This window comes from Lactuca sativa, chromosome 6 (assembly GCF_002870075.4).
Source record: "Lactuca sativa cultivar Salinas chromosome 6, Lsat_Salinas_v11, whole genome shotgun sequence".
Taxonomy (NCBI): Eukaryota; Viridiplantae; Streptophyta; class Magnoliopsida; order Asterales; family Asteraceae; genus Lactuca; species Lactuca sativa.
The window spans coordinates 79850032-79875375 of record NC_056628.2 but is presented as its reverse complement, the minus strand read 5'-3'; the positions used below and the strand labels follow the sequence as shown (position 1 = coordinate 79875375).

Sequence of the window (25344 nt, the reverse complement as noted above, 5' to 3'; positions counted from 1 at the left end):
CATGAGAAATGCATACTATTTTTCTAGTAAAGATAGTTTTACAAATATGGAAAAACATTTATACTATTTCAAATACAAACATACATTTTACACTATTTTCAAGAGAACAAAATATACAAACAGTGAGTCTTGGTAGAGGATTACTTTTCATTTAAGCAGAAAATATAGGATTTTCTGGGAAGTATACAAACATTTTCACTAGACAGATACAAACATTTTCATGAAACAAATGCAAACACTTGACACAAAAATATTTATGAACTCACCAACTTAAATGTTGATACTCTCTTTCAAAATAACTTGTATTCTCAAGGAACTAGTAGACAGGTATACTGGATCAGGTTTTGAGAAGACGAAGCATGTTCAAAGACTTGTCTTTTATTTTGTTATATACATTTTTGGTGTCATACAACTATTCATAGAACACACATGTATTAACTATTCTATTAATGCAATGGATGTTGTTGCCTGTTTTACTACTATGCATTGTTATGATATTGTACATGACGTCCTCACCCCCTGAACGTTTCCCTCATTCCGGTTTGGGGCGTGATAATTGCCCCTGTATGCCTATCTCCACTTTTCACTCTGTTGTTCTCCCTATAGATGCTGAAATCATCTTGACCTAATGGACACCATTTGAAGTCATCTTGACCTTGGCAACACTATTTGAAATTGATGATGAAATCGCACCTTCCCCACTAACACCTGAAATCGATGCTGAAAAGGTTTCATTATTTTCCCTTGTCCTTTTAGTTAGATATGATCCCTATCTCTATCCATGTATGCGTGTGTTTAATTCCTTATGTATAAGTTTGTGTTACAAATAATATTGGTCCCTGAAACTACAACCTACAATCAGAAAGTTGAAGACGATGGTAAAAGTTAATTTTATGTTTTTTATATAATACGAGTGATTTTGGGTGTTTAATTCATTAGTTTCTTACAAATGGAATAGGTGCTATTTAGGTTTTTAGGTTTTTCAAGTTGTATCTTCAATAATCCATTTATAATGGCTGATCTCTTGTTATTCAATCATCCTAATTTTACTATAATCTGTTGTAGAAACTTCATACAATGGTAGAAGTAGACCTTGAAGTTTTTCTTTACATTATGCAGTTCTAATCCAAATATCTCTATAATTTCATATGATATCTTTGGATACCAAATCAGACACGTAAATCTTGGAACTAAAGCATGAAAGAGGAAGCAATAAGAGTGAACCAATGGTAGATTCTTCCACCACTGAAACCTGAAGCTGATAAAAAAATATTTATTGTAATTGATGAGTGCAAGTGATAGTAAGAATGATGAGACAGGAAGATGGTGTAAATCCACGTGAAACATGAAGCAATAAGAGTGAACAAGTTATGGAACAAATCCATGTTATTTTTGGTGAAATTTTGAGATTGCATTGCTATAATGTGGTGGTTGCAGAGTTCATGCATCGAATCTACTGAAGTTGTAGAAGTAAACTATATTTCTTTTATCCTCATTTGTTAACATGTTGTGAATCATGGTTGTTTTTCTTTAGTTTACACAGATAATGATATATTATCGTTGATAGTAATAAAAAAAAATTATAATATTTATTTATTGCAATATAAACTAGAAATTGTAACTTGATAATGTTGTAAAAGTATGAATTATATGCATTTTATATTTGGATTTGAAATGATTTATCAAAAAGATAGATTTTATTCAACACAAAATAAGAAGGGTAATATGGTCATTTTCATTATTCAGCATAGTCAATCAGATGCATAATCAAACAACATGGTTTCAATCAGAACGGACTTAGTCAGATCTTCCAATTCAGTCAGGCCTGTGGCTCAGTCAGACCTGACTCAATCAGCGAAATAGCTCCTAAAATTTACAAACCAGTTTCTCCAAATTTTTCGAAATTCACAAACAAAATACGACCATATTAGATTCTATAATTTGACAAAACATTGAAAAGCTAACACGTTATTGAAGACATCCTTACCAAAATTTGAAGAGTAGTAAAAAGTTCAGTAAGTAGCCCATGATCAAGATTGATGAGAAGAACCCAACCGGAAAACCAAACCATGTTCCCTCCCACAACATCCACGATAGTTTCTCGTCTTCCTCCTCAGTCTCTTTTTTTGGTGTCGGTGGGATATCCTCGGGGCATTTGATCATAATCTGCATGCCGCATAATCCACTATTGTTTGCAAAAAACTTTACCTCGTTCATCGTGTTCATTTGCCAACCTGTTGGAATCTTACCTGTTAGCCTGTTGTTGCTCACATCCAGTATTGCAAGTTGATCCAACTTCACTAATGATTGAGGAATTGAACCAGAGATTTTGTTGTGCGACAAATCTAAGCTCTCCACGTCCTTCAAATTTCCGAAAGACACTGGAATGAGCCCCGAGATGTTGTTGTAAGAAATGTTTAACACTTTTAAACTTTCGAGATTGCCTAAGGATGCTGGAATTTCTCCAGAAAATCTGTTGTCTGATAAGTCCATGAACGAGTAAATACCAATGCTGTGACTCGATAGACCTTGAAAGGAGTTCTTCCAGTTCACTACCAAGTCCTGAAACTCGATCTTGTCAAGAAAATCATCATAGATGAACATGTATCTAGGCCATATGTCGAAAGGAACATACTTTGTGTGGGGAGTTTCGATCATTCTTGTAAGGTTTCCAATTTCCTGTGGAATACTTCCGGTTAGGTTGTTCCCTGAGAGATCAAGAATCCGAAGAGAAGTGAGGTTGGAGATTGTTCTCGGGATAAATCCTTTAAGGGAATTGTCTCTTAGGTTTAACACTTGAAGCGTTGGGATTTGAGGGAGAACATCTTGAAAATTTCCAGTTATATCATTGCCATGAAGATCAAGACTTTCGAGGCTTACCAAGTTACTCAAATTCGAAGGCAAGTCGCCGGAAAACTTATTCCCACCTAAAGAAAGAACTCGTGTTTCTGAAGAAAAAGTCATAGGGATCTTACCAAAGAATTCGTTGTAGGACAAGTCTATATATGGAAGAGGTTTATCTCCAAGAACAAAGAAATTATCGCCAGAAAATCTATTTCTTGACAAATCGAGAACCTGTAGCCTATTCGACACGGACCTTGGAATGTTGCCGGAAAAATTATTTCCTGACAACAAAAGCATTGAGAGCGTGCTAGCGTTTCCTATGTTCTCAGGCAACTCCCCGGAAAAATTATTCCGAGACAAGGCAAGAAGCTTTAACCCTAAAGATTCAAACAGGCGAGGCGGGATTGATCCTGTGAGCTTGTTATCTGAGAGGACTATCCCTTCCATGTCCATCTCAGCAAGCCAAAATGGGAATTTTCCCTCCAGTTGATTCATGCTCAAATCAAGAAAAGTCAACTCTTTCTGTGATGAAATCCATTTTGGAATTTGGCCAGAAAGTCTACACGAAGTCATAGAGATCTGTTGTAGGCTACATCTTGGAACAATGTTTGTGTTGTTATTCCATGTCAAGCTATTTCCATTTCCACCGATGAACAATCCCCTTAATGATTTGATGTTGAATAACCAAGTTGGTATATCTCCGGCTAACTTGTTGTGTTGGAGCCGAAGGGTTTCTAACTTGCTCACGTTTTGTAATGATGATGGGATTGGACCTGTCAACTCGTTCTTGCTCAAGTCAAGTGTTGTCATGTTGGGTAGCCTTCCAATGGCGGATGGAATTTGTGATGAGAAGGAATTATTAGACAAATCTAGTAATACCATCTCCTTCAAGTTTATAACTGAAGCTGGGATTTCACCTGAGAAGTGATTGTCTGTAAGGTACAATTCTGTTAACTTGGTTAGATTTCCAATCTCTTTAGGGATGATTCCGGAAAGAATATTTCTATCTAGGTACAACCTTTCAAGATTTCGAAGTTTACCAACTTCAGGGCTTAAAACACCCTGGAAGAGATTGTTAGATAGATCAAGAATTCGAAGAGAATCGAGTTCAAAAACTTGAGGAGGAATCGGACCCTGGAAGTTATTAAAACTTAACCTTAGTGTAGTCAAACTTCGAAAAGAACCCACTTCGGGTCCCAGTGTCCGAAGTAGTGGATTGACGCTCAAGTCTAAGTATTGCAGCTTCGGTAACTGTAAAAGCTGGCTGGGAATGGAGCCGTTGAAGTTGTTCAACATCATGTCAAGATGAACCAATTCTGTGAGGTTTCTAAACCCATCTCTGGGAATCTCTCCTAGGAGTGAATTCATTGCAATATCGAGTAGTTTCAGTGATTGGATATGGAAAAGAGGAGTAAGGATGTTGGAGAACACGGGGACTGGATTGTTAGACTCAGGGACGATGCTATATAAGTGAAGCTCGGTAACAGCTCTGGCTTTGCTGCATTTAAGGCGATCCCATGTGCAACAATCGGAATTGGGTTTCCATGAGTTTAGTTCTACGGGTAGAAAAGAACTGGATTCGGAATCGTGGATGGCGTCGAGGGTGGATTTGAAGTGGAGAAGTGCTTGTTTTTGATGAAGAGGACAAGAGGATGATGGGATTGGAATGGAATTGAATATGAAAAAGATAGATAATATTAAAAGTGGTGTTGTTAGGGTGGTGGCCATGGTGATTTCCGACGGTTCTATGTTTATGTTTGATTCGTTTGTAGATACGGTGATGATTATAAAGAGGATTGGAATGTTGGTCCTGTTTTTCTCCTAAAAGTCAAATGTAAAGCATGATCGTGCAAGTGGAGAAAGGAATTGAGTAGAATCATCATTTCCATATCAAAAAGGATAAGGATTTTATTATTTGAATAAAATCATCATTATAAGTGCAGATTAAGCATTGAAATGGTCCTTCAAAACAAAAATAAATTAAAATATCTATCTCTCTAAAAATAAATATGAAACAAAAAGGAATATAAACTTTATTATTTTTTGTATAATTTTATTGGTGGACTGGGTTTACTTTGACTCCGATTTTCAACTCAAAAACGAAATGGTCTTTGTTATTTATTTATTTGTTTCCGTTTTCTTTGTGTTACTTTTTGTGTAATATCCGACAAAATTGTAAAAGTGGTCATGTGGTTTTTTTTTTTTTTTTTTTTTTTTTTTTTTTTTTTTTTTTTTTTGGTTAATATCCACAAAAATGTTTATTAGCAAAAAAATCCTTATTTGGTGGTTTAATTATGGTTTTGATCCCTATTTCGTTAACTTTAACATTTGGCTGTTAACTTTTTTAAAATTATAATTTTATCCTTAGAGACCATTTTTGCAGTTATCTATTTTTACCAAATTACAAGGACCATTTCTGTAATTCTTGTTTTCAAATCTATTGAATTATTATAAATTAATTCTTCTTTCTTTTTAATTTTATTGAACAATTATACATTAATTCTTTTTTTAATTTTAATTTTATTGGATTAATTTTTTTTATCTGATTATTATATGTAAATTAATTTTATTTTTAATATATAATATTTATATATTAATAAATCTTACATTATTATATAACTAATTTCTTTCAACTATTTTTTAAAATTTTTTTATTGGATTATTTAAAAAAAATTATTAGAATTTTTATTGGATTATTACATTTAATTTATTATGTTCTATATATAATAAATAATATTTTAGTGGATCGGTAATTTATTTTAAATGTATAATATTAGTTCTTTTTAAATTATTTGTTCTACCATAAAGTCTTCGGAGTACGTAAAAGCACCACATCTCACTGTCGACAATCGTCGAGATCACCCCTAATCACCTTCATCGGAGGTCCGACGGAAACACTACCAACATGTTTCACCCAACGCCGCTATCTAGTAGCCACCTGCGACAACCTCTTCGCAATCAGTCAGAATCCTTTATATTTGCCACCAAGCCGATCGTTTATTGGAAAGCTATCCAGAAAATTTAGTAACATCCATAATTTTTTTTTTGGAAAACGATCGGCTTGGTGGCAAATATAAATGATTCTGACAGATTGTGAAAAGGTTGTCGCAGGTGGCTACTGGATAGCGGTGTTGGGGTGAAACATGTTGGTAGTGTTTTCCGTCGGACCTCCGATGAAGGTGACAGGCAGTGGTTTCGACGATTTTCGACAGTGAGATGTGGTGCTTTTGCGTATTCCGAAGACTTTATGGTAGAACCAATAAATTAAAAAGAATTAATATTATACATAAAATAAATTAACGGTCCACTAAAATATTATTTATTATATATAGAATATAATAAATCAAATGTAATAATCCAATAAAAAAATCTAATAATTTTTTTTAAATAACCCAATAATTTTTAAAAAAAAAAAACAGTTAAAAGAAATTAGTAATATACTAATCTAATATTTATTAATATATAAATATTATATATTAAAAATAAAAATTAACTGATATATAATAATCAGATAAAAAAAATAACCCAATAAAATTAAAATTAAAAAAGGAATTATGTATAATTGTTCAATAAAATTAAAAAGAAAGAAGAATTAATATATAATAATTCAATAGATTTAAAAACAAGAGTTGCAGAAATGGTCATTGTAATTTGGTAAAAGGAGATAACGACAAAAATGGTCTCTGACGGTAAAATTGTCATTTTAAAAAAATTAACATCAAAATGTTAAAGTTAAAGAAATAGAGACCAAAACCACAGTTAAACCACCAAATAAGAACTTTTTTAGCTAATAAACTTTTTTATGGACCTTACCCAAAGAAATCCGCAAACTACAGGGACAATTTTTGCAATTTAGTCTTTAAAATATGTTTGGATTAATAAAATGACTTGTGGTCTAACTTTTATATGTAAAGCCCCAAAAAGTCACAAAATATGACTTTTTGAAAGCCCTCTTTTTCCTCTTACAAAAAGTCATTTCAAAAGAATTTTTTTATTATCCAAACAACAATTGTCTTTTTTTTTTTTTAGTTTTTTAAAAAAGTTAAAAGTTAAAAGGCTATTTTAAAAGCAATGTCAAACACCCTCTAACACTAAACAAAGACCTATAACTTTATACATGAGAGAGAGAGAGAGAAAAAAAAAAAGGAGCATTTTATATTAAATACTTACATTATATTCTATTTTATTTTTTAAATAATGCAAAACCTCACAAATGATCTATATGGTAGTGAAATGACGAAAACGACTTAACTTAACGGATAAAAATTGACGAAGTGAGTAATAAGAACCGAACATCCAAAGTTTTGAAACCAACTATAAGGTTTTTTAAATTTAAGGGTAAATTACACCAACAGTCTCTCGTGCACATGTCAGAAAGCATGTTTAGTTCATATTTTCAAAAATTAACTCGGACCGTCCCTCGTTTGCTTAAAACTTGCACGTTTCGTCCCTTAAATGTGTTTTTGTTGCAAATGTAGTCCAAGCCCCATTTGAAATGACTAAAATGCCCTTGGATATTTATTTTTTTAATTAATCTAATACTAGTATTATTTATAACTTAAAAAAACAACTCTCTCTAATCTTTATCTCTCTCTCAGTTACGTTGCAAAATACCACAAGTCCACAACCACCTTCGATGTCTCTCTCTCTCTCTCTTTCTCTCTCTCTCTCTCTCTCTCTCTCTCTCTCTCTCTCTCTCTCTCTTCTTCAACACATACTCTTAGTTCCCCCAGCTTATCTACCTCCTTCACTTCCAAACCCTCACACTATTGTTACTGATCGGAGATAACATAGGAACAGAAAACACACATACACATGTGTCTGATGCGAGATAGATGGCAAGTGAGATGGAGATGTAGCACGATACAGAGAGAGAAATAGGATGAAGAGACAAACTTGATGAAAATAACAGTTCACTCCTTTTTCGTCCTTCTCAAATCCAAAAATTGAAAGTGATGAAGGTTTAGATTTTGATTTTGAGTTTCAGGTTCAGTTTGATTTTATTTCGATGGATTCGTCTTGGACCAGATTTCGATTGCTGTGAGATTTCGTGAACTCGTGAAAGATTAAAATTGTTAGCTTCGATGGTTATTGGGGAAAGGGAAGGGGAATGTGTTTGTGGTGACAGGTGGTGGTGCTAAAGGAGTTGGTGCTCACACTGATATGTGGTGGTGCTGAAGGAGCTACAGGTTTCCGACGGCTGTGACGACTCCAACGAGGGATTGAGGTGTAGACAGATGGCCTCCTCGGTGGCTTCAGGTCTGCCATCGATGACAAAACCTTAGATTTCCTCAAACCATTCTTCTCCTGTCCCAATCTCCACACCCTCCTCATCCGTTCATTGCATCACAAACAGAGCTCAGTGGGTTACGATGGTAGCCTAGTTACTTCACCGGAAAATCGAACCTATTAAGTGACTAATTCATGGGATTTTGATGTTATTCCCTGGCACTCAGAAAAGAAAGTAAGAGAAAGAGTAGATGTGGTTGGTCTCGCCAAAAAAAAGAAGAGGAGGAGGAGCTGCTTAGGTGTTTGTCGAGAGTGAATGAGACAAAGGGAAGGAAACTAGGGAAAGGGAAGGGGAATGGTGGGTCGGTGTATATATATATATATATATATATATATATATATATATATATATATATATATATATATATATATATATATATATATATATAATTTAAATATAATAAATAAAAATTAAAAAAGAAATTATTAAGGGCAAAATCGTCTTTTTTTGTTTGTCTGGAGGGATGAGGTGTGTAACTTTAACCAAACGAGGAGCTGTCCGAGTTAATTTTTAAAAATAAGGACTAAACACGCTTACTGGTATATGCATGAGAGACGATTGATATAATTTACCCTAAATTTAATGACTAAACTTTAGATTTTATGAATTTTCATCGTTTAAATTTTATGATATGACAATTACGTTTTGTATGAGTTTATGAATGCTAGCAATATACAGTCCTTTTCAAATGTAGTATCATATTGCTTTTTCCTATTTTTTGTTTCTTTTGTTATGCCATTTAGAGTAAATTAAATTTCAATAGTGATGCAGGACACCTATACAACAAAAACACCCGATGCAGGACGTGAGGGTCATAATTTACTAAAAAAAATCACCCTTTCTTTCAATTGATTGGGATAATATAATGTCACAAAACCCTATTTTTGAAATGGTTTTTCCTAACTTTCCTAACTATAACCACAAAACCTTCCCAAACTTGTATTAGAGATGGTAGACTTTTTTGGTAAATATGATTAATCTTTAACAACATTTAAAATACGGGTATTTAAAATATAGGTATATGTTTCGTAATAATAACAAAGAAAACGGATATTATGACACACTAGATTACTAGTGAACAAAACGTTTGAATTTTGTATAGGGTCACATGTGGTCGATCAAGTGGGGGTAATGACACACTGGATTCTATGTGGAATTGAACACATAATGGTGATGGGACAGAGACAGGAATATGAAATACGTTTTCTGATGTCGCATAATTAGAATGTATTTATCTGTAATAACATTGTGTTTAAAAATTCTTACAAAAAGGGTCCCTAAGCTGCTTCTTTATCATTGATATCTAACAAAGAAACCAATTAAATGTGGTTCATTGAACTTTTTAGAAGGACCAAAGTTGTGTATGTTTATTGAGAGAAAAATTTCAATGAAAGACAATGAAAGAAAATACGGAACATCGTAAATGTAAAGTGCATGAGTTGAGTAGAGAGGTAACAAAAATAAGCAAATAAAAGTATGATTTCAAAACTCATTTGATGTGGCAACTATTTAATAGAAGATATATAGGTCTTTTATGAGTAATGATCTTTAGCGAGGATAGATAAGTTTGGGCATGAGCTTTGGAGTTATTGTGTACATAAAGGATACTCGTGTTTTTATTTTTTTTTTAATCTGTCTTTCTTTTCTGACCAATGTTTCCCATTTTAATTACCATAGGTGTTTTTGGTTTCAAACTAAACGATTTTTTAAGTTCACCATGTTATGATGATACTTTGAGGCACTTCACTTGAAAAAAATCTTTAATTTTGACTTGGTCAAATTTGAATAGTTTAAACTTTAAACTTATGCTAAAATAATGATATTTGTATTTATGTAGTGCTAAATGTGTCTATATATCATATTGTAGTGTTACTAAAATTAGCATATATGTTACACTCCAACTATATACGGATTAAACTTATGGAATCATGAGACAAAGAATAAGAAATCTTAGTCTCTAGGATATAAGAAATCATGCTCAAGTTGCTATTAGATAGTATTTTCCATATTTAAGTATTGGAGAAGGTCAAGGATTCTACTTTGTACACATAAACAATCATCTCGAGGGTATTATTGTCATTGAAAAGTTTTTCGTTTTTTCTTGTTGCGTCTTTCCGCCGGAGTTAACTTCCGGGCGATATTCCGGTCAATATGAGCTTGTTCGCGTTCGGCGGCTGCGCTTCTGATTTCCATTTCGAGGCGGGTTGGGTGTTGGGTGGCTTCTGACCCGAGGACTTTCATTAGATTGCTCATTTTGATTTTGGGTTTTGGGGGTTCCAGAAGCCCTTGTTGGATCATTTCTTGCCTGGTTTTTTGGATAGCGAGACGTCTTTGGGTGCGGAGCTTTTTGCGTTCTTTTTTGGTGAGTTTCAGCGGCTGAGGTGGCGGTGGGGCCTCTTTAAATGGCGGCTCGATTGGGCGGGGGTGTTCCATGTATAAAGTAATCTTCTCGTTCTTTAGTATATCAAGAACTGACACATCCCACCACTCAACATCAGGAATAAGATGAGCCTGTTTTGCTTTCAACTCTCTCGATTGTAATTCACCAAATTTACTCTTCAACTTGATGATTTCTGCCTCTTTAGCCCATTTTCCTTCCTCCACGAACTGAAAGGACGTCCTTTTAGGCCTTAAAAGCTTGGTTTTATCAATTCCCATTCGCCAATCAAAGTGAGGGTTTTTATGAGGGTCCACTTCTAAGTCCTGGAATGCATCTTTTTTCTGTTTGTTAATATCAACCTTAATGGTGTTCAGGTTGTTTACCTTTTGTTTATTTACGACATTGCCATTTTCATCTACATCCCTATTGAAGGCATCCAAACGAAGAACAAGAGCCTTTGAAGGCTCAGATTGAACAGTCACCTTTGGCGCCAGCTGTCCTGGAAACATGCTTATAAGCGGGGCAGTAAGTTCTGCAAGTTGCGGCAGCCCACCAGCAGTCGCAGATTGTGGCGGGGGAGGTGGTATTCGTGAACTAGATGGAGGTTTCAGGCCATCTCTTGCTGAGTCAGCACCCTTGTTTAACATGGGGATCTTCTTCATCTTCTCTGCAAGCTCCTTTCGCTTCAGTAATGTTGCTTTGGCCTTTGATAAGGCATCGAGAGAGATGCCTACATTCTTAATATCATCTGTAGAAGACCCATCTGTTCGTTTATCATCGTCATCACTCTCGACACCTCTATCTTTCCTCTTGTGGTTGTGGCGCCATCTGTTATCCACCGATTTCTCTCTCAATTCTCTATTGTATGATCTCTCACGCTTCATCCGATCTTCACCGTCATCAGATTTCTCAGGTTCCCGCCGATCATCTCCATTGGCGTCTCTGTGTTTATCGTTTTTGGAGTGATGGTGGTCATCGGTGTGTTTGCTGCTTCGATGCTCGTAGTCTTTGCTTGAATCCTTATCCCTGTGTTTCGGGCTCGATCTTTCCATCTCCTTCAACTTTTTCTAGGGTTTTGTACACTCTCTCTAATCGTTCATCAGTCACCAAAAGGAAATCCGGGTGATTTTGAATCAGAAGTCTGTTTAGAATAAAATTTCCATGGGCAAATATATAGAGTTACACAGTAGAATCCTTGACCTTCTCCAATGCATAAATATGGAAACGGTTTATTAAGATAAATAAGGAAACTATCCTGATATTATGAAAATACTATCTATTAGTTTCCAATATCGTTCCGTATTTGTCACGCAAGAAAATTCTTAAGCTTTAAGGATTCAAGATTTCGAAGCTTACCAACTTTAGGACTCGGAAGTAGGGTTGGAATAGGTTCGGTTTTCTCTAAGTTTCTTCACTTTAATTTTTTTGGTGCTATTCTTAAACTGAACCAAATCAAATTCAAATTCTCTAAACTAAACCGAAAACTTAATTCTAATTCGGTTTGAAAACCAAGGAAATCAAAGTATCAATTAAAAAAAAAAAATTAGTTGCAATTTTCCAAACATAAATTGTAATGTTTTTTAACATAAGAACCTTAGGTTGCAAAAATAAAGATCTAAAGTTTCATATATAAAAATAATAAAATGGTACTAGTAATACTCGTTAGAAACATAAAGTTCTAACTCCAAGTTCCAAATAAAATTATAAAACATTGACGATCGGAATTACATAAGGGATTGAACCGTAAATAATGATTAAATCATTTAAGTTTAGTAAGAGATTGAAATTGAACTATGAAAAGTGATTAAATTATTTAAATGAACTAAAATGATTTTTAGTTTATAATTAATAATTTTATTTAATATATAAAATATATAATATAGTTTTTAATTAATTAATTTATGAAATTCACTTGTATCAGTTCGGTTTGGTCTAAACTTCATGAGACCGAAACTTGAACCAAAAACCAAATACACAATTCGGTTTGGTTTCAAAACAAACCAAAAACAGAATTTGAATATAGTTTTGTCTGAAATTGATTTTGGGTTTTCCGATTCCGATCAAATAATTCTCACCCCAACTCAAAGACCTTCTTGTTATTTAGATCAAGAATTTGAACATATTTGAGGTCAAAAACATGGAAAGGAATCGAACCCTAAAAATGGTTTGAACTTAGCCTTAGAGAAATTAAATTTGGAAAATATCACAAATTCATATCCTAGCTTCCCCTAGAACTAATTATTATTCAAGTCCATGTAACGTATATGTTAGAGATTTTGGCAAAACTAACTTGCACACTCAATTTCAACAAAACAAGCAAAAATGTAGGTGTTTCCAAAACTAAACAACTAATCCACAGAAAGGCTTCTACAGAATCGATGATCGTACTGGGGATTCGATTTTATACTGCGAACTCATGTCATTTGTCAAAAATGGAGAATTTTTCCTAATTTCATGTGAGTATGCAGTATGGAACATAAGTCTGCAGATAGGGTACTATAGACTGTTGTTACATACTGCAAACTAAACAATATAAATCCTGAAAAATCATGTTTTTATTCTGCAAAATTAATAGTGTCTTTGTTTAAAAAAAACTTAAAAAGGAACGTGACATAGGTACTAACATATGTACTGTGAACCTGACATACGTATTGCGAACCTAACAGTATGTTCAAATTCTCTATATAAACTATGTAAAGTCATGTAAATGACAATTGATGGTGGTGGACATTCTTCAATTAAATCCAACACATGTGAAAGTTGGAAGTGTAGCTATTATAAGGACTTAAATGACCCACATTCACACAAGAAGGAACATTTATGCCTATCCAACAATGATATGTTGTTTTTCACTTTTCCTTCTTCTCATCAGCCCGAAACAATTGTCTCTTAATTTCACAATGACCTCGGTGTGAGTTTATTTATTGGGTTGATGATGAAAATGATCAATAACAATTTTCGATTGCTTAGGATGATGAAACATCTTGAAAGACAAAATGGGTAGCTAAAGATATGCTTAGTTAGTAGGTGGGTTTTGTTCTTGGCTTTAATTATTTACAAGTTCTAATCTCGACTTTGGATGTGTATTACATGCAAAGATTGTGTTAGTTAGCTATGTATTTTCCTCTACGTCGGAAACTAAAAATATAATATTTAAATAAAATGTATATCAAAGTCTATTTTGTAAGATAACTTAAGTTACTTAGCTATGTATTCCTGTGTTACCAATAATACATGTATTGCAAAGTCTATCGTAAAGTATAGTTACCAATAATACATTTTATCTCGAACCCCAAAAAAAGGCTACCCATCTTGTACCGGCAATGGAAAATACATATGCCTAACAATAGTTGTAGAATGATATTTGCTAATGACATATCATCCTATAGGGTCGCATGTTATAGAAAATTATAACTTATTGATTATTTATTAGAATTTAATTACTATTAAATACTATTAACACTTGTATTTGATTGAGAAATTATTATTTATGGAAATAATATTTTCTCGAGCGAAAAAAAACTACTAAATCAGAAGATATGCATTTATATGTTGTGTATATGTAACACCCGGAATCTTGAGGAGCAATTGTAATGAATGAATCCCATTTTGGGGATTAGAACACGACGTGTTGGAGGAGCCAACACAATGTGTCTAGTTAAGGACAATGACCGAGTTTAATGAGTCAACATGACATGTTGTGGTGTCCCAACACAACGTGTTGGCAGCTAGGAAGGAACCCCTAATTTTTAGGGTGTTGCACCCTATTTAAAAGGCTTAAGTTCCCTTGACAGGCTTCCTTACCAGCCTCCTTTGTTACCTAAAACCCTAAATCAAGTATTGAGCTTTCTTGTGGTGTTCTTGAAGTTTTAAGTGGATTTTTGTGCTTATTTGAAGGAGTTTTGGAGTTTTAAGGTGCCTAGCTTGGAAGGAAGGCCATAGATCCAAAATCTCACCATCTGTTGAAGTCTCCTTAAGGTAGCAAGTTTATACCTTGCTTTGTTGTTGATTAGATCTTCACTTATGGGTTTTTATTACGATTTTGGTCTCCTTTTTGGATCTATGGATGAGTGGGATTGTTTAAGGGCTTGTTCTTTTAGACCTGGGTTGTTTTGGTATCCTTGAGCATAAAGGTGAAAGCTTTATGTGAAGAATGGTGTCATGCATGCTTCAAGTCCCCCTATTAAGTCCCTTTTTAGCTTAAGAGCTTCATTAGTGATATACAGACATAAAGTTGGTAACTTTACGTAGTAACCCAGCTCAAGGAGGTCAGATCTATGTTTTGAGGCTATATATGTAAGGATTAAGTGCTTAATTGGTTAAGTTGTTGAATCTCGAGAAAACACGACGTGTTTGCAAGCCAACACGGCTTGTTGGCTAGGGATTTCCCGATTATCTGGATGTTGGAAGAACACGGCGTGTTGGGTCAACATGAACTGTTGACCTTGACTTTGACTTTTTTAGTTGACCAAGGTTGTGTTGGATTAGGTGTCTAATCCCATAACTATAATTGGTATGAACATGAATTGATAATAGCACAGTCCTTTTGAGTTGCCTTGACACTAGCAATTTGACAGGATGATTAATCAAAGAAGAGGAAGAATTTATTAATTTGATTAATAAATTGAAATAAATGATTTGTTAATATATTATGGAAATTATATATTAATTAGAAATCATATTTTATTTGATATTTAATCAGAAATTAATTTGGAATTAATTTTGGTATTAATGGAATTAATTAAAAGTACATGGGCTGTTTTGCAATTTATTAATAGTTATGAAATTGGGCTCTTGGACCATTCTAGAAGGGATGGACGAAATTCTCTAAGGAAGGCCCTAGAAATTTCATTCAAGGCCTTAAGGATGACGATTCATGAGTTGCTTAGGCCTTAAGCAAAGGGATTAGGGTTTCCTTATCTTAACCCTTGCTTTGGCTCTAAGCAACCAACAACTATATAAAGGACACAACCCCTTATGGATTTCGGCCATACTTCAAGAAATCTTAGAAGAGCCGAAATTTTGAGCAATTACCTCCTTTCTCCTCTCTCTCATAATCATCTTCTTGCTTGGTGTACTTACGAGCCATTAGAGGTGTGACACTTGCTCTCAAAGTTCAAGATCTTTAAGGATTTGATTGTTATTACAATATAACAATCAAGGTATGTATCCTAACCTTAGTTTTCTGTTAATTTCAAAAATTATACTAGCCTCCTTGGGTTTATACTTTTTTGTGTTCAATGCTTGTATGTTTAATAGTGAAAACATAGATCCTCAAAATTAGGGTTGCATGCACACATATGATTGTTTGCTATATATAAACCCCATTAGTGGTATCAGAGCATGTGGTTTTTTGTTTTCAATTAGATTTGATAAAATATATTGAACCGGACAACATTAGGGTTTATGACAATTAAACCCGAAGCCATATGATTTTCACAAATTAAGGTTTATGACCCTAGTGTTTTTTTGAAAATTGCAAAGGGTTTTCAAATCCTTTCCTTTGGCTACCTGGGAGTCGAAATCTAGGGTTTCTTAACCCTAGGGTTTTCAAATATTAGGCAAGGTTGAAAGCCTTGCCTTCCACTTCAAGCAATAGATTTTGAAAATCAAGGGTTTTTTAGTAGGTTGTTATTTTTAGTAATTATCTTGTTAATAGTTTAATCAGATAATTATAGATTTTGAAATATCCCTACCCAATTTTTTGAAATCCATGGGATAAGGATTAGGTTAAAATTAGTTTGTTTAATTTAATAGATAATCCTTATTTGATTTAATAATATAATTAAATGTTTAATTATTGGATAATTATTAAATCAGTTTCTTTTAAATTTAAATTAAAATGTTTTTAGTTTTTTAAATTTAAAACCCTAGTATTTTAAAAAGTTTAAAATACATCCTTATGGATGTTATTAATTATTTAATTAAGTGATTAATTAAAAGATAATTAATAAATCCATAAAATGTTCAAATTTAATTAAATTAAAAGTTTAATTTATTAAAGGGAAAATGACTTACGAGGGTAATTATCTTTATCGCTTTGTTCACATTTAGGTAACTTCTTTATTTTTGTACACATTTGACCATTTAACTTGTTATATGTGTTTACATATTGGCAATGTCACCGGCTATAGCAGGTGACAATGCTAATATGTGAACAAATTAACAAGTTAAATAGTTAAATGTGTACGAAAATAGAAAATTGCCTAAATGTGAACAAAACAAAAAGTTACTTACCCCGATAAGTCATTTTTCACTTTTAATAACGATTTTATTTTTCATATTTGTTTGTATTAGTTTTTTCAAATGTTATATTTAAAATATCCATATTTTCCTAAATATTAATTAAATATTGACCAATTTTAAACTTTACTTTTTTCAAATGATAAGTCATTTTTTCACTTTTAATAACGTTTCAATATATTTATTAATTAAAAAGTATAGTTTAAATTTGGTCAATATTTAATTAATATTTAGGAAAATATGGATATTTTAAATATAACGTTTGAAAAAAAAATAATACAAACAAATATAAAAAATAAAATCACTATTAAAAGTGAAAAAAATGACTTATCAAGGTAATTAACTTTTCGTTTTGTTCACATTTAGACAATTTTCTTTTTTCGTACACATTTAACTATTTAACTTGTTAATTTGTTCATATATTAGCATTGTCACCTGCTATAGCCGGTGACATTGCCAATATGTGAACAGATATAGAAAGTTAAATGGTTAAATGTGTACAAAAATAAAGAAATTACCTAAATGTAAACAAAGCGATTAAGATGATTACCCTCCTAAGTCATTTTCCCTTTATTAAAAGATTAAACCCATAATATTTTAAAATGTTTTAAAATACACCTTATACTATATATATTGTTAAAGGTTTAATATATATTATATGTATAAAACTAAGTCATTCAAACCGCTAGTACGCCTCGTTCACGAAGCCGATCTATAAGGGGAGTTTAAGGAAGCGACCTATAAAATGACCTCCATTGGGTATCCACTCTTACCCACTGCTCTTTTGATTGGCGGAGGGTCGTTAGCTGAATGGGTTTGATAGGACATAACTTCATTAAAAGTATAATGATAAAAGTAACTAAACTATTTTCTAAAATCCAATTCTTAGTTACTTTGGGAAAAATGTGATATTGATGTTAATCCATGAAATTGCACATTGCACCTTATTCGTCGTTAGTGGAGCGTTCGTGGTTAACCGACACACTTATATGTGACTAATATTGTTGGCAATGGGTGGCTCGTGAATTACTATTGATTAATAGAGCGTGTGTGGTTAACTGACATATTAATTAGATAACAAACGACATCGAGGGTACAAAGCTAATTTGCATGGTTATTCACACCTTATTTGTGATCATCGATATCCTAGTCACAAATGGAAAGGGCGTAATCTGGATTTTACATGTCACTGAATACTTCAATGAATCTCCAAAGATATAGGAATTTCATTTAAAACATAATTCGTTCAAATTTTATTTTTCAAGGTGAAATTGGTAAATCGTCGTTTACCTACGTTTAAATAATTTGCAATTGGATTACGACATCCCTCTTCTGAATTGTGAATTATTTAGTTGGATCCTAGCCTTAATTTGAATTTTGGGTTAATAATTAAGGATCAAGATCAACTAATTGAATTCTCTTTTCTACCTTTATAGATGTCGAGTTCAGACAACAATGGTCTTCCTTGTCTTTATGGAAATGTTTTTTCTTCTGAAGATGATCTTCCACATGTTGATCAAGGTGAAAGAATGTTCCCTTCTTCAAAAAAATGTTGGAACTGGAAATCACGCTTCTCCAACTCTTCCTCCACCTCCTTCAGTAATTCTCCCTGAGCCACGTTTTCTTCAAGTTGAAAAATACTAAGTCACTCAAGCCCTATTGGTAGATTTGAGATGTTGGGTGTATGCGCACATATTTTGAAAATGAAATCACACATTGATAGATTTGAGATGTTGGGTGTCATTTTCCTGAAGGAGTTGGCCATTGACATGGTTTTGCGTTCGCTTCCTGAGTCATATGGTCAGTTCATTAAGGACTATTATATGAGGGACGACAACGTGACCCTAATCGATCTGACATATATGTTGATTGATGCTAAAGCAGAAATGCTTAAGAGCACAAATCAAGTAAATGTGTTTGAAGGATACGTCTCTCAAATTTCTATGGACATTCATAATGGCAACATTAGTAGTCTAGAAAAGGTTTCTCTTCCCAATGGAAAGGGATCGGCCAAGGTCAAACCGTTTGACCATATGGTAAAGAGAAAGGCTAATTCTGAGATAGTCCCATGTGCTATTCCTGAGAAGTCCATATGTTTCTATTGCCAATTGAAAGGACATTGAATGCGAAGCTGCCCTAACTACCTGAAAGATCGCAGAGATAGTAAAGTCAAGTCATATGACTCTACTTTAGGTACATCCACTATCTAACTCCATTATTTTATTAAGTTCCTATTCATAAATTCTTAATACATGATATGATAGTCTCATTTTGATGTTTTGTAGGATCTAAGAGAAAGAAGGAAGCTTAAGAAGAGTAACCTGAATCTGATCGTGAGAGATGGATTTCGGTCACACTGTTCGATGATCGATTTTGGAAGCTACTGCTTAGGAGTTGTGATAGATTAATAGATTGCTTAGGAAATATTTAGAATCATAGTTTTCATATATTTCCTTGCAATGGAATTTATGAAAATTGGTGGCTATATTTCTGTTAGCAATATTAAAAATGGATTTGATTCTTAATTATGTTGCTTGTGGAAATGTGATAATTCACCAACTGAAAAGGAATCCGCATCACCCAAGTTTCAATTGGATAGAAACTTTGAATCATATAATTCGAATTGTGTGATGTATGAGAATGTGTATCATTTGAAGATTAAGACCAATTCCTTGATCACATGTTTATGTGAGTCAAGTGAAGGACTAAAGGATCTAGTACACATTGATGTGGACTATTTAGATCCACCACAAAGAATGATAAGTCTATTCGTCAATGATTTACTGATGGTTCAGTAAATATGATTGTGTTTATATGATTAAACATAATTGTAACACTTTGAAAATCTATTAGGCAGAAAGATAAAAGTTTATCCAATCTGAAAAGAGAGGAGAGTACTTTAGTATCATGTTTAATGATCATCTTAATGATTATGGAACCATGTCACAAATTGATCCTCGTAGAACATCTTAGTGCAATTGTTTGACTAAGAAGAGGAATCAAATATTGTTGAAATGGTTTAATCGAGAGATGAGTCATACTTTGTTTCCAAATTAAGTTTTAGAGTCATGCTCTAGTAACTTCAAATCGTATCTTGAAGTTTATTTCAAACTAAGTAGGTTTATAAAACCTAATGAAATGTGGAGTAGTAATGTTTTCTTACTCTAGCACAATTGGAATTGGTAGTTGGTTAAAACAAAAGATGAACTAAGACCAATTCCATGAGTTGTTTTCTTGACAAGAATCCACACTAACTTTTGAATATTTGTTTTTGCCTGTCGAGGAATGTTCGTTAACAGAAAAACTTATATGTAAAGAAGTCAGTGGGAGTCTTATTAATGGTGAAGAGTTTCAATAGTCAATCGAGAATAAACCTTTTAGTAATCACTAGCACACAACATGAGGTTAATAACCTAACGTGATGACATATTCTTTTTTGTTGTGCATCTTCCAGTTGAGTTCGCAATGCTTATGAGTTCTAGTACTCATTTGATTGCAAAAGGCAGAGCACGTTGGTCAGTGATTGTATATTGGTCAATGGAAGTAAGCTACTTGACAACTTGGAAGCGTTGGTAGGCCCTTGTACTACAAGAAAGCAATAATTAAGAATAAGCAAAGTTTAGTCCATGAAAGGAAAAAATAAATTTAATTTTAGTTTTTTCCTCAACCTTATCTTATGATTATAGGCTAGAATTGATAAATTCACATGGATAGGAACGCATACACCATAAAATCTAAGTGGTAAAAGGTTTCTCTCTAGCTCATGAAAATGATTATGAGGAAACACTTTCGCTAGTAGATTTTAAATCTGATTAATATCATTATGGTTAACAGTTTTGATAATTGTGTTCTCAAATTTATATACAATTATGGCATCCCTTTTCATTGTTCGAATTGTGAGAAATGGCAAGAAATAGTTTGAATGTCCAGGACATATGGAGTTCTGAAAGGGTTTGAAGACACACATATGCCATATAATGAAGGTATATGAGCTTGAGAAGTCTGCCTGGAGACATATCAAAGCACCACATATCATAAATCTGAACTTTGGTAAGAAAGTCAAGAGCATTGATTTCAAAAAGTCTAGTTGATTTCTCGGTACATGTCGAAGCTAGTGGGAGCATAATTGTTATGCTAAGTGTTGCAAGTTGGCAATAATACTAGTAAGAAACAAGTTTTTTGAATTTGCAAAATTGCAATATTTAGGAATTGTTTCTCTACAAAAGGATTTAGGGGAGAAGATACTTATACTTCATTTCAAATCTAAAAGTTTAGATTGAATGATTTTAATGGAACTTTGTCATGGAATTTTATGAATATCATGTTGAAATGATTCAATATAGGAAATTCAATATATGGAAATATTATAGCAAGAGACTGATAGAATATCAAATCTTTATGTAAGACATTATGTATCAGATCCCATATGCTTTGTATATAGGATTGATACATATGCTATAATACTCACTTGTTCTGATTTTCCAAATGCCTAGGGCATTAAGATGGAAACGTAATAGAACCGGATATGAAAAAAGTTGTTAAACAACTGTTAAAGGACAATCTGAGGTTCGCTAAAGATTGGTTCCCATATAGTATCTACTACATGATGAGTCGTTGGTAACTTGGTCATGAAGTCCATCGTAATCTGTTTTCATTTCCCCATTGGAATATCAAGTGGTTGTAATTTTCCATGAGGTATCTGATGTTCAACCTTCACCTTACAACAAGTCAAGCATCTCTTGACGTACCATGCCACATCCCTTTTCATAAAGGGCCACCAATAGTTATTCCATATGTCTCTGTACATTTTTGTAGCTCCTGGATAAATCGAGAATTTAGAATTATGTGCCTCTTCCATTAGTAATTTTTGAGTCCCTCCTGAGTATAGAATCCAAACTCTACCATGAAGGGTTAACAACCCACAACTGTCTATGTCAAAAGTTGAAATTTTCCCAACTATTCCTTTTCCTTTTCTATTGTCTTCCTTGGTTGCTTCATTCTGAGCTTGCTTGATGATTTCTAGTACGGGATGATCACGATTATCCTTAAACATTGACCCTTAATCGGTGCACTAGAGATCTTCAACTTAATGCACCGGCCATCGCATTGGCCTTGCCCGGATGATAACGGATTTCACAGTCGTAGTCCTTTACAACATCCAACTATTGACGTTTTCCCATGTTCAAGTTTGGTTGATCCATTAGGTACCTTAAACTCTTGTGATCTGTAGAAACGGTACACCGTATCTCATATAAGTAATGTCTCCAAATATTAAGGGCAAAGACTACTGCTCCCAACACTAGATCATGCGTTGGATAATTAGCTTCATGAGGCTTTAGTTGTCTTGAGGCATAAGTGATTACTTGACCTTGTTACATGAGAACGGCTCCAAAACCTATGGTTGAGGAATCACAATAAACCACCATATCCTCAAGGACCTCAACTCCTTCAGGAATGGTTAATACTGGTGCTTCACATAACTTCTTTCTCAATGTCTCGAATTCTAATTGTTGCTCCGGACCTCAACTAAAAATAGGGGTGGCAATTGTTGACACGACACGACAAAAATACACGAAACGAAACGAAATTGGGACGAAACTGAAATTCGAATTCGTGTTCGTGTCGTGTGTAAAAAACACGATGTCGTGTCGTTTCGTGTTCGTGTTTAAAATTTGACACGAAATTGACACGATTAGCATTTATTTTTCGTGTTTTTCGTGTTTTTCGTGTTTTTCAAGTTATGTATGATTAAATATTAATTAAATAAACTAACTTTTTATTATGTTATCTTTGTCGTGTCGTGTCGTGTTTGTCGTTTTTTAATCGGTTCATTTTCGTGTTAGTTAAAAAAAACACGACATTGTGTCGTGTCGTGTTCGTGTTACATAAAACTTTGTCGTGTCGTGTCGTGTCAGACAAAAACACGGCACGATGACCCGATTTGCCACCCCTAACTAAAAACATCACCCTTCTTCGTCAAACGATTCATTGGTAGTACAATATTTGAGAAGTCTTGGATAAATCTTCTATAATATCCATCCAAACCCATAAAACTTCGAATCTCAGAGGGAGTGGTTGGAATTTGTATTTCATTATTGTCTTGATCTTAGCTGGGTCGACCAAAATTTCATTCTTATTGAGAAGACGCCCATGGAATTAGACCTATCGTAACCAAAACTCACACTTTGATAACTTAGCATAAAGCTTCTCTCTTCCTAGAAATTCAAGTATATCCCTTAGATACTCCTTATGTTGCTCGTGGGTTTTGGAAAATATTAAGATATCGTCGATAAACACGATTACCTATCGATCAAGCATAGGTTTGCACACGAAGTTCATTAGATCCATTAACATGGTTGGTGCATTAGTAAGTCTGAAAGGCATCACTACAAACTCATAATGACCATACCAGGTTCTGAAAGTAGTCTTCGGTATATCTTCCTCCCTTACTTGCATCTGGTGGTATCCTGAAAGTAGATCAATTATGGAAAACCATGATACTCATTGAAGTTGGTCAAACAAGTAGTCAATCCTACGGAGTGGATAACGATTCTTTACTATGAGCTTGTTAGGTTCCCTGTAGTCAGATCACATTTTATGCGACCCATCCTTCTTCTTGACAAACAGAATTGGTGCTCCCCAAGGGGAGCTGGTTGGTCGACTAAACCCTATGTCCACCAGTTCATTAAGTTGAGTTGATAATTCCTGCATTTCTGGTGGTGTAAGTCGATATGGTGCCTTGGCTATCAGAGCCGCACCAAGCTTTAGATCAATTCTAGACTCTAATTGTCTCTCTTGAGGTACATCGGGTAAATCTTCACAAAAAACATCAGGGAACTCACAAACTATAGGTATTTCTGCAATAGTTTCCTTCTTCTTCTTTCATGTATCGATCACATATGCCAAAAATCCTTCACAACCACGGTGTAGGTATTTTATGGCCCTTGTAGCAGAACAAAACGTTGAACTACTTCTAGAACCCTCGCCTCAGATGGTCATTTATTCCCCATTTGGAGTTTAAACTTGTACTATGTTTCGTTTACAATCGACCATGGCTTCAAATTGTTCCAACCAGTCCATACCTACTATAATATTCACATCTCTCATAGGAATAGGGACATGGTTTATCGAATAAATATCATCATAAATATTTAAGGTACAATTATGATTAACTTTTGAGGCATTGATTTTTCAATCGTCAACTATCTCGACTTTCAGGAGGAGATCCAATTTTCTTATAGCAACGTAGAGGTTCTTACTAAACTTAAGTGATATGAAAGAATTACTTAGTCAAATAATACTAATACATGAATAGAGTTGACTAAAAATTTACCCACTCCTATATATCAATATATAAGTATTCATCGAACAATTTTTTACTTTATAACGCAAGAAGAACATACAGGTTACGACGTCTAGCGTTGTCGTGGCTTCTTCTATTGTGAGCTAGAAAGATCGACCCTTGGCCCTTAAAGCATCATTTCTGCCTTGGTTCCCATCTGTGATCCTCAAAGTTGCAGGTGTTGGATCTTGTATTGCAGATGTGATATTAAGAAGAGGACATTAGGCCTTGATATAGCCTTCCTGGTTGTAGTTGTAACAAATATGTATTCCCTGTGCTCCCTGCTTGCAGTCTCAACTATAATGTCCTTCTTTTCTACACGTATAGTATATCAACACACGGCAGGCACCTTCGTGTGCTTTTCCATACTTACTACATTTAGAACCTCGTTTCCCTCCATTCGTTGTATCAGCAATTTTGAACTTCTTGGCTGTTGGTTGAGACGGAGCTGGATTCCGTCTCTTTTCTTTTGTTTGAGTCTCCAACTCAATTTCTCTCCCCCCTTGCGTGCTCATACATCTCTTCTAACATTTTGCATTTATTGTTGTATACACATTCCTGGATCTTAATCTTGAGCATACTCAAATACCGAGACATTTGTACTTGTTTTAAAGATGCATACTTCGGGAAAAACAAAGCCCTCTCTATGAACTTCCTGGTGATCTTAGTTACCGATTTTGTTGTTTACTTGAGTGACAAATATTCATGGGCTACTCGCTCCCTTTCTACTGCTGGAATATATTCTTCCCTGAATCGTTCCACAAACTGCTCCTAGGTTACTGCATCCTTTTCTGCATGTGAATGGTTCTTGGTGATAAAGTTCTGCTAATCCTTTGCCTGTGAGCGAAGAAGGTTTTGTGCATATCTGAATTTCAAGTTATCTAGACAAGCACAAGTATAAAAGCACCCTTCTACATCTGAGATCCATCTCATTTCCGCGATTGGGTCTTTAATACCATGAAACTCTGGGGGTTTGGTGTTGTTAAATTCCTGGTAACACACTTCCCTACCCCTAGTTGGTGTTGTATGAGAAACAACAGCAGTGGCTGCAACGGCAGTAGTGCTAGCGACGACAACATATTTCCCATCGAACAGTGCTATCAACTCGCCTTTGATATCTTCGAACATTTCCGATATCATTACTCTTACTGATGCTGATACTGCCACATCAATCCAATCGTGTATCTCGTTATCACTCAGACTTGATCCCTCTAATCCATAACCACTTCCTCTTGTGATCATCAC

General features: G+C 34.1%; 1 protein-coding gene and 1 pseudogene across 2 annotated transcripts; both read right to left on the bottom strand.

Annotated features, from left to right (window-relative positions):
- Nucleotides 1-548: 548 nt before the first annotated feature.
- LOC111890034 (receptor-like protein 46) lies at nt 549-4715 on the bottom strand. Of its 2 annotated transcripts, none has more exons than XM_023886198.3 (2): nt 1988-4715; nt 549-720 (listed from the first exon to the last, which is right to left on the bottom strand). In XM_023886198.3, exons 1-2 carry the CDS (start codon nt 4570-4572, stop codon nt 702-704), a joined length of 2604 nt encoding a protein of 867 aa, XP_023741966.2. In that variant the 5' UTR covers nt 4573-4715; the 3' UTR covers nt 549-701. The 2 variants fall into 2 exon arrangements, with proteins under 2 accessions (XP_023741966.2, XP_042751730.1); XM_042895796.2 differs by having other exon boundaries at nt 549-708.
- A 5065-nt stretch (nt 4716-9780) lies between these two features.
- On the bottom strand, nt 9781-12031 carry LOC111889745 (protein RDM16-like; annotated as a pseudogene).
- Nucleotides 12032-25344: the final 13313 nt, after the last annotated feature.